This window comes from Arctopsyche grandis, chromosome 3 (assembly GCF_051622035.1).
Source record: "Arctopsyche grandis isolate Sample6627 chromosome 3, ASM5162203v2, whole genome shotgun sequence".
NCBI lineage: Eukaryota > Metazoa > Arthropoda > Insecta > Trichoptera > Hydropsychidae > Arctopsyche > Arctopsyche grandis.
In genome coordinates, this window is record NC_135357.1 from 36,871,416 (window position 1) to 36,882,247 (window position 10,832).

Here is a 10,832-nt window from a genome sequence, read left to right on the forward strand (position 1 = left end):
TATTTTGGTGACAGATGTGTATTGTTGAATACATTATTGTTTGTTAGCTTATACGTATGCAACAGAGATCGCGCGCATTTTTCTCCCAATTCACACGCGAAACATGGCTATGTATAGGGTAAACGGACTACTAGTCATACCCTAAAACTGGTCACACCCTAAAATCGGTCACGAGAAAACTGATTGATCGATTTTAGGGTGTGACCAGTTTTAGTGTGACGGGTGATCACGTGTGACCGATCTAGAGCGACTGGTTGTCCTGTGACTGGTTCACATTTGACTAGTAATCACCGAACCATGTATAGTAGTGACTCCGACAGTGAATTTTTAGATGATCTGGAAGATGATATAAAAATAATAGTGGTGTGCAAATAAAAAAAAAATACAAATTCGACGAACGTGGGTTCACAAAATTAATACAAGAAGAATGGAACTTGGCGAATATCACCAGCTCGTGGAACAACTGGATGACGACCATTTTCAAGTGTACTTTCGAATACATTCGGATACATTGTCATCTAAAAACGTGCTCTACTGTTTTACAAGGTTTATCTTAGTTTCACTTTTTACCAGTAAAATTTAAATGGGTTAGTCCCTTTTTCAATTTTTTCTCTTTTTAAATCATTTTTTACTTTTACCAACAATGTTTTGTCAATTTGTGGTAGAGAAAATACACTTAAATCTATTATCTTTGGCTGAATTTGCACAATGGTTAATTCATTAGAATGGAAAATGTCATTATTACATGCAGTAAATAGAATATGTGAAAAAAAAATCTTCCAATATATTAATTAAATAAAAGCATTTTCATATATAATACAAAGTAGTCGTAACAGTGTGTAGGCGTTATAGTTCGAAGAATTTCGTTAATTTTCGATGATGTTTAGATTTTGACTGTCATGAATTTTATTATAGTACAGATGAAGTAATCTAATATATAATTTCGAAAGAGACTTTGTATGTATGCAGTGCCGGCCTTACACCCAATGGCGCCTTCGGGCAGTTTTTTCTAAACACCCTTAGAAAAAAAATATAAAAAACTGGATTACCATCATCATTTTTCCCGGCTTTTCAGTTTCAGGCAGTGTCAGCAAAAAAATATAGAAACCCAAATGTTTGGATATAATTCTTGTAAATTGTGCTGTTTTATAAAATTTAATACAACGAGTGGATTCATTTTACCTTGAACATTATTTGAAAGAAAGGCTTTTAAATTGATAAGTTCATTGCTAATAATATCAGATTTTGAATTAACGGTGAGCTTAATTTGAATATCGGCTTTTTCCAGTAGATTGTTTGAATATAATTTTCCGAGTACAAGTGTAGGACCTTTGGCGCTCTAATGTTAATTTTAAAGCGCTTTTGGCGCACTGAGCGGTGCCCTAACTTATCTGGCGCCCTCGGGCACCACTCGACCCAGCTCCCCCCTAAAACCGGCACTGTATGTATGTAAGTATTGTTGGTTGGGAGTCGAAAACAAGTCAGTTTTGATTGGTCGAATGTTATTTTTTTTCGATTCAAATAAATTTAATAAAAAAAAACAAATGAATATTTAGTATTAGATTCGCCATGTTTAAGCTGTTTATATTAAAAATACTGAGTGAAGCCGGGTAAAACAACTAGTAATATATAATTTAATATAAAAAAACATCAAGAAAAAATTTACAAAAATTTTTATATTTTGAAAATTATTTTATGAAATTATCGAACATTCCATTAACATTAAAATATATTTAATTATGTTGTGTGTTAAATTTTTCATATATGTAATACACATATTTACACATGTAGGGTATAATAATTTTTGATTTGTGAAATAAAAACGAAATTTCAGTTATTAAAAATATTTAATGAACTCAAACGAGGTATGTATTAATTATAGTATATACATATGTACATGCATTGCAAAAGTGAACAATGAATATGAAAAATTGTCTAGAAAATCGCTACCCAGGAGTGTGATACCCGGAAGCTTAGTAAAACAAAGAAGTCCAGCGATTGACATTTCGATAACATGTTGATAATAATTGAAGATCTTAAGTTAGATGGATCAAACCATTTTTTCTACCAACTTTGTATGTATTGGAAACAATCTTAGGATTGTTGCGACGATACAGAATTATTATTTTAATTATTGATGTGGCGTAATGTCGCTTCATTGATTGCTCCATGCAGGCCAAACTTTATGTTTAATTGTTCAAATTTTGGTAATTTTTTTAGAGACTGGCTCATACTTAAAAAAAATAAGTCAGTCTCATCCGTCGAACCTTTTTTTTCCATTTCTTTTTGTTGTAGACCCGTTAAGTCTCTCAAAAGTTTAAAAATATTATCGAATTGCTTATCTTCGGAACTTTTTGCTCTTTTAATCAATAATTCATTAGCATTTGAGTATCTTGATGGCATATTATGTTTATGAATATCATGTTTAGAAATATTATGCGTCACATCAATAGACGATGACAGAAAAGACATTGCTTTTTCGTATTTCCACGGCGTTATTATCGAGTGTGGATTTCCACTTTTCTTAACAAGTCTACGCATGGCGTTTATATAACAATGTCGTAGTTTGGTCCAATCTGATTTACACTGTGAAACTGAAAAATAAAATAAGATTTTTTTACGTTACTACGTCTGAAAAATGGAAAGAAGTGGCATCAGGATTTAACGCTTTTTGGAACTTTCCATATGGTGTGGGTTCATTAGATGGAAAACTTATTATTATATAAATATATGGAGCTCAGTAAATGCCGCATCTAATTTTTAAAATTACAAAGGATATAAAAATCAATTGTATTAGAGCGAAAACACATAGAGATGAACGGCACGGCACGCGGTCTTGGCTTCGAGTCATGAAAGGGTGTTCCCAGTTCATTGTTAATTCGTACGATCTTATTATTTCAACTAATTTCTTCAAATATGGGATTAGCCGTTATCTATCACTGTCAAGTTTATATGAATACAAGGAAAAAATATCACCGAAAACACTCCAGGTGGTGATTTTTGGGACTGTCTGCCATGAATATGTGCTAGGCGTGCTGCATTTTTTTCGCATGTTTAAAAATATCTAAAAAAAAACCATGTGCCGCGTGCCTTTCTGTGTGGTTTCGCCCTTATTGGCGTTGGTGCATACAATATAAGTTATATCCAGTGGCGTGCGGTAAAATTCTCTCTTTTTTTGTCGAACAGCCTTACTAAATGTGCGCGAGCAGGATACAAGGAGAACCGGCTGTTCATCTTGTATCCTGCCCGTGCACATTAAGTCATGCTGTACGACAAAAAGAGATAGAATTTCACTGCACGCCACTGGTTATGTCGGTAGATGTGGGTGCATATGGGAGAAACAGCGATGAACACGGCCAAAGCCAGGATCTTTCATAGAGGGGCTGAAACACAAGACACATATTTCATTTGAAATATGTGTGTTAAATTCAAGGCGCAAATAATTCAATCACCTCCCCCTGGCTAGGGCCATGGAGATGGAGGTATATTTGATAAATCTACTCAAGCTAAATAGCTAGAAGAGAATACATTAAATATGCCTAAAGTGAGACCATTGTAGTAAACGAGACATTTCCACTAAAGCCGTATTTATTACGATTAAAGAGCGGACCCAGAGCACGCTGTTCATTTTTCACATGTTGTAAATGCATTGTAAAAGGTTTGCCGAACCTTTTTTACAAAGCATTTACAATAATGGAACAATAGACGGCGCGTTTCCGGTCCTACCTCTAATTACGACCTTACGTAAAAATTATATAAGGGGTAATAAGCCAAAAAGAAATAATAATAGAAATAATAATAAAGAGTGTTCCAAGAAGCGACACCACTACAACCGGATTTGATTGACAGTAGATGTATGTATGTATGTAGTTCTTGAAGTATGATGTCTTCACAATTGTTTGGAAGCATACCAAATTAATAATTCTGTGGAGGTAGTAGTAGACCAGTGCTACTCAAACTTTTTCAGTTGAAGGACCAGCATATATTTTTCAGTAATTCTCACGGACCAGCATCATATTTTTAAATAAAAAAGTTATATATGAATATGAGTGAAAATTTTTTCATATAACAAATAAAAATAATATATAGCATAGTTTGAGTAGCACTGTAGTAGACTAAAGCATCTTGATCAATCAGATATAAGTAATATACATACATATGTACATACACAGATCATTTGATATTCGAGACAAATTAAGGTATTTTTTTTGTCATCTGCTGGAAGCTTTCCATGACAGCTTGATATTGAAGGAATAACAATTAAAAATCCTTGAGTTTTACTCGAATGTAAAATAATCTATGTCATGTAAAAATAAAAATAATCTGAGACTTCCTGACATGTAAATGACAGGATAAATTAAATTGACGGGCCTTTTTTCTTTTTGGATATTGTTTTAATTTTTTTTTATTCAACTTATGTGTAGAAGATACGCAATAATAATTTTAAAAATAAAAACAAGATTATTATAAAATTATAAAACATAACATTAGCTTTTAAATGACCATTGTGAATACGATTATCAGAAAAATGTTCTTTAAGTAAGGAATCTATAAAAACTATAAACTTATTATAAAAAACAATAACTACACGTCCAAGAAGTAAAATAATAACGTACACGTGTAGTTAGACTTCTTAATATAATAAAAAATATAAACATGAAAATTCATATTGTACGTACATACATATATAAAAACTATAATCAGTAACTATGAATTATATGTATTGTATATAGAAACTATAAAAACTTTTATTGTGTATAAAAATTATAAACTGTCACTATGAACATTTATATTATATAAAAAAAAACTTTAAACTGAAATTATCAAGCTAAAAAAATAAATATCAACTAACCTGGTATATTCAGTTGTTTCGATACCTCCTTCCAAGCAAAATTACGAGTGCTATGATCTCCGTATTCTTCGCATTTTTTATTATAAAGACATTCGTACTGTTGTACAGCTTCTATAAGTTCCTCCGACATTATATCGTATATCGAAAGATGTACTATTTGTGATACTGACGATAAAAACAGAACTCCAATTGCAATCAACACGTCCTTGAAATAGAAAGTATAAATAAAAAACATTTTGTTCTTAAATATAAATAAAAAAAAACAACCTGCAGTACATATGTATTTAAGGCTGACAACACACTGAATCGAACAGCACGGGCACGTTCTGCTATATTTTTTTCAAATATGGGATACACTGTTATCGATCACTGTCAAGCAATGGTCCGAAGGGTCGAATTGGTATATATCACCGTCAAGCAACGATAAACAATACTATAGAATTTCAACGAGACCGCTCCAATGAATAGACGGTCCCATGTATGTATATACCCGGTCTCCGTGACGAGCCAGAATGTTAAATTACAGAAAACGCAAATATCGGAAGGCAAAGATCGAAAATCGAAAGATCTTAAGCCGAAAGATAAAAAAAGGGTGCATGGTAAACGGTACATACTCACATATGTACATACTCACTTAATTTGCGCGAGCAGGATACAACAGGAACAAGAGGAACAGGCTTTTCCTCCGGTATTAATGTGCGCGTGCAGAATACGGGAGGAAAAGCCTGTTCCTCTTTTTCCTGTTGTACCCTGCTCGCGCAAATTAAGTGAGTATGTACCGTTTACCATGCACCCTTTTTTTTGATCTTTCGACTTAAGATCTTTCGATTTTCGATCTTTGCCTTCCGATATGTGTTTTCTGTAATTTAACATTCTGGCTCGTCACGTAGACCCGTATATACCACACCATATGACTGCCGTATAACATGTTTTTTCTGTATGTTTAAAACTATAAAAAAAACGTCCCATATACCACATCCCACGTGTGTTCACGCCCTTAACCTTTGAAGGACAGAGCGTCGAACCAAGACCCCAGTATTTTTTAATCAAAATACAGCTTTTTTCAATACGAATGGGTTCAATATATATCTTATTAATCATTTTATACATCAACATAAAAAAAGTTTTAGTCCTATAGCATGTTTTTGACTATTTTTGTATTAAAAAATAACGACAAACATCGACATGCAAACATACATAGGTAAGGCCAACAGGCTCATGACTCAATAGCCACGCGCCAAAAGCGTCAAAAACAATAGCTTGCAAAAATATAACTGTCTCCTTCTTTCGCATTGATTCATCGATCAACAAGATTTACCGCCTTTAAATCATACTTTGGAACGTAGGAATTTATTTTTTTTTACGATGTACGCCTTTTCTAAATCATACAAAATCTATTAAAATGAATTTTTTGTAGTTCATTCTAGAAATACAAGAAATATAGGGTATATAGCTTTGAAAACCATATAGTTATTACGAAAAACGTAAAAATTGGGGCACTTGCATACCCCACTTCGGTGAGGGAGGGTTTATACACGTTAATTAAGGATTAAGCCTGGGTGCCATAGAATTGACTATGCCTGCTATCGTGTTCAAAACTATCGAAGAAATACCTGTGTGTGGGCGTAATCACACAGCGTGGTATGTGGGACGTTTTTTTTAGATAGTTTTAAACATACATAAAAAAATATGGTGTACGTGGTAACATGTGGTACCATACATGGCACGTTCTTTGAAACCAAAACATTAGAGCTATTTTGTTGAAATTCTATACTAGTGTTTATCCTTGCTTGACAGTGATATATACTAAAACGACCCTTTGGCCCATTTTCGGTAAAATTGTATCCTTGCTTGTCAGTGATCGATAACGGTGTATCCCATATTTGAAAAAATATAGCAGAACTTGTCGAAATAATAAGATCATACGAAATAAAAATGACATTAAGGATTTCAAGCTTTTATCGTTTGATAATTCAGTTTAAAACTTGATTAGTAAAAATTAACAAAAATAGATAAATAAAGTGTCCTGTTTGTAAACAACAATTGACTAATATTTCCGGGTAGGTTTAAGAATTAAATACTCATTTGAAAGGACGGACAAAGATGTTTTCTGCATAAAGGGTTCTAGGTAGTGCACAAATTATTGACCGTTACCAATTGATACTGAATGTGTCTAAAATAGAAACGGAAAAGAAGTATTCCATTTCTAAATGACAATGGACTCAAGTTTTTTTTGGTAAAAGATGTGCATTGTTGCAGTAGAACGCATAAAAAATCATTGTCCGTTTATTAATGAATGGCACATTTCGTTTCCAATGAGTATTTATTTCTTAAACCTACCTGGAAATATAAGTAAATTGTTGTTTAGAAACGGGACACTTGTTAATCTATTTTTATTAATTGTTTTTTAATTATGTTAAACTGAATTATTAAGAAGTACAAGCTTGAACTCTTTAATGCCATTATTAATTCGTACGATATTTTTCTTTCTAGTTTTAGTTTATCCTACTTGTCTTCAAATATGGGATTCACCGTTATCGATCTCTGTTAATCAAGGATAAAATATCACCGAAAACACTCCAGGGGGTGATTTCTGGGACTGTGTACCTTGTATATGGGCTGCGTTTTTTTTGCATGTTTAAAAGCTGTGTGTTTTTTTTTGTTACTTTTAAACGTGGGAAAGAAATGGGCATCCCTTGAATACATTCATGGGATGCCCAGTACAAGCTTCGGTGCTCATTGTCAATTACAATGTCCAACCTTTTTCTTTTTGTTCTCTAGCTCTGTATTTTGGTTCGGTGATCATTGGTCACAAAAGTCACTAAAATCTCTATAAAGGAACATCTGGCAGCCGAAAAGTCCATCATACTAACGAAAACTCGAGTGCCAAATATTCCGCATTCGCGGTTTTCATAGCAAAAATTGTCTTTGTCACCACCGCAATGTGACTAATAATCCAATTACTTTGTATTTTACCCTCTTTCCTAGAAAATAGCGCGTTCGATCTCATTTTTTGTCCAAATAGCACGGTCTGCGCCGATGTAGGAGATACACCGTTAGGGCAAAAACACACAGCGGTGAACGCACGTACACGAAATGAGACAGCGATGAATGTGGCACGTGCTTTTTTTAGATAGTTTTAAACATATAGAAAAAATGTGACGTTCATGGCACGTATGCCATGAACGTCCGGCCGGCCGGGCGAACGACCGGCACGCCCCGCCTCTTTGTATGCTTGTGTTGTATATAAATAAATTTATAAACGTTGTTATATACATTGTATGCTTGCATTTATCCTTGCTTGACAGTAATCGATAACGGTGTATCCCATATTTGAAGATATGTAGGAGACCACCCACGGCGAGGAGCCATGCATGCGTTGTGCTGTTTATCGCTGTATGTTTCATTTATCATTAAATTGATACTATTTTCTAAATTCAAACTATTCCTAAATTTAGGGAGGGCGAGTGCCCCTACCATGCCCCCCCAGATGACGTCCCTGGGTGAACGACACATGGAATGGTGTGCATGGCTCCTCGCTGAAAACACCGTTATCAATCACTGTCAAGCAAGCATACAATTTTACCGAAAAAGGTTCGAGGCGTGCTGGGCGTCTCATGAATGTGTACATGGCACGGCTCAATATTTCACATGTTTGAAAGGATCTAAAAAATAAAAACCATTCATTCAACATTCACCGCTGTGCAGAGCCGTAGCAATGTTTCTGGCGCCCTTGGCAAATATCAAATTTGGCGCCACTTTAAAATTTTTTCATTACATTTAAATAATTTATTTCATTTAAAAAATACACATTTATTGAAATATTTAAATTAAACATTTAAAATTACAAAAAAAAAGTTATTATTTATATTATAAATTTCCCACATGACAATTTCGCAATAAATATCATATTGTGAAAGGAATCAGTGCACTTAAAACATAATTAAAATTTCGTGATTTTTATTTATTGTCGTTTGTTTATAATTTATTTTATTTTTTTGAATGAATGATTAAAATAAATTTTTCTCTATCTAAAACCATATAGCTGTCTTGACCGGTAACCAATAACATTTTTAACAACTTAACTATTAATTATTACAGATACAAAAAACTAAAGGCGAATTTTCCGTGAATTTGGCGTTAGCAAAGTCTGCTATTCTATTATCAGCAGCATAGCTCGGACGTTAAGCTTCTGCTTACCGTCAAGAAGGTGCCGGGTTCTATCCCTGAATGAAAATGAATTTTTCAGGGTATGCTGTTGGTCAGACCTGGATTTGTGACTCCAGGTTGATCGTTTCCTATCAGAGTTTGCCAATTTTCTCTGATTTCATTGTTGAAACGGTTCACGGAAAAAAAATTGGCTAAAAATCCTTCCTACCTACTACTATGTCACCACTATTTGAAATTTGATTGATGTACAATCAAAATTTATGTACAATTCATAGATGTCTCGTTAATTTGCGAGTTTTTTCAGTGTCTCGCAATTCAACGACTTATAATAAAAATGCTGCATTTGTATTTGTAATTGGCCAGGAAGGCGCATGGGATTTACCTGTAAGGCCTTCCTGGTATATATGTAAAATAAAAATGAAAATATTACTTGCTAATTCAATTTCTATTGCTATATATTTTTTTATATCAGATATTTTATATAATTCAATTAAGTGCAAAATTCAGTAACTTTTACATAAACTATTTTCTCGAAAATTCCTAAAATAATTATGGAGCCCCTGAATTAATAACGATGATCTCTAAATATTCCGTTCTTTCTGCTGAAGTGCAATGTTAACCTTATTCAAGTTATCAAGTATGAGATTCTACATATTTAAAAATTCAAGAAACTTATAATTGTCTATTTGAAAGTTTCGCAAGTGAATGTGAATTAGCAAAGTTATGGTCGTATTTTATAATGTTTAAAACTGAAAGTACATACATATGTCCCATTGATGTATACTACATCAATGATATGTATGTCCTCATACTGATCGTGAATATCCATTGGTTTCGATTTTAAACACCATCTTGTATCCGAATGTTATTTTTAAATTTGTTATTATTTATTAAAAAATAAAATGAAATAGGCGAGGGGAGCCTTCGGCGCCCCTCGCATCGAGCGCCCTTGGCACTCGCTCATTTGCCATAGCCTCGCTACGGCACTGCCGCTGTGTATTTTCGCCCTTATCGATCAGTGATCGACATTGATCGACGTTCACTGTAAATCAAGGATAAAAAAAACCGAACACGCTGTGTACTGGACATCCCATGAATGTATTCAAAGATGGCCATTTTTAGTATACGAGTATAAAGATAAGAGATATAAAAAAATTACCACTAACACGAAAACCATGTGAACTGTATAAGAGGTATGTAAAAACAAAAGCATGTACCAATGTGTTTTTACCCCAAGTTCAAGCCCACCCCCTGGAGAGTGTTCGGCAATATTTTACCCCTGCATTGACATAGACTTGACAGTGATCGATAACGGTTATTCCAATAGTTGAAGAAATGTTTGAAAAACTGGTCGATATAACAAGATCGTATGAATTAATAATGATGTTGAGAAGTTCGAGCGTTTATTATTTATTAATTTTGTTATGAACTAAATTGGATAAACAATAAACAAAAATAGGTAAACAAGCGTCCCGACAATTGACTGACAATTCTAGGTATAAGCTAAACCCGTTTGAAACTACATACAATAATGCCATTCATAAATGCACGGACACTTAATTAATTGATACTGAATGTATTTACATATGTAGACAGAGAGTTCGATTTTATTTTATACTCGTATATGTACTTAGGAATAAAGTATTGTTTTTAATATATACCTTTTATATTCCGGAAAGTGATGGTAATATTCGTTTCATATATACGAATTTGATATGGACAATCCCTATAGTGTGAAGATTCGAATCTCAAAGCACCGATGCGCTGCTTTGAGGTACGCGTTCGCGTCCCAAGCCGCACTTTTGAATGT

The 10,832-nt window shown here is 33.6% G+C and overlaps 1 protein-coding gene across 1 annotated transcript; it reads right to left on the reverse strand.

Moving 5' to 3' along the window:
• Window positions 1–1,831: 1,831 nt before the first annotated feature.
• On the reverse strand, window positions 1,832–10,832 carry LOC143909664 (uncharacterized). The gene is made up of 3 exons (XM_077427747.1): window positions 10,684–10,832; window positions 4,853–5,057; window positions 1,832–2,594 (listed from the first exon to the last, which is right to left on the reverse strand). Exons 2-3 carry the CDS (start codon window positions 4,980–4,982, stop codon window positions 2,128–2,130), a joined length of 597 nt encoding a protein of 198 aa, XP_077283873.1. The 5' UTR covers window positions 4,983–5,057; window positions 10,684–10,832; the 3' UTR covers window positions 1,832–2,127.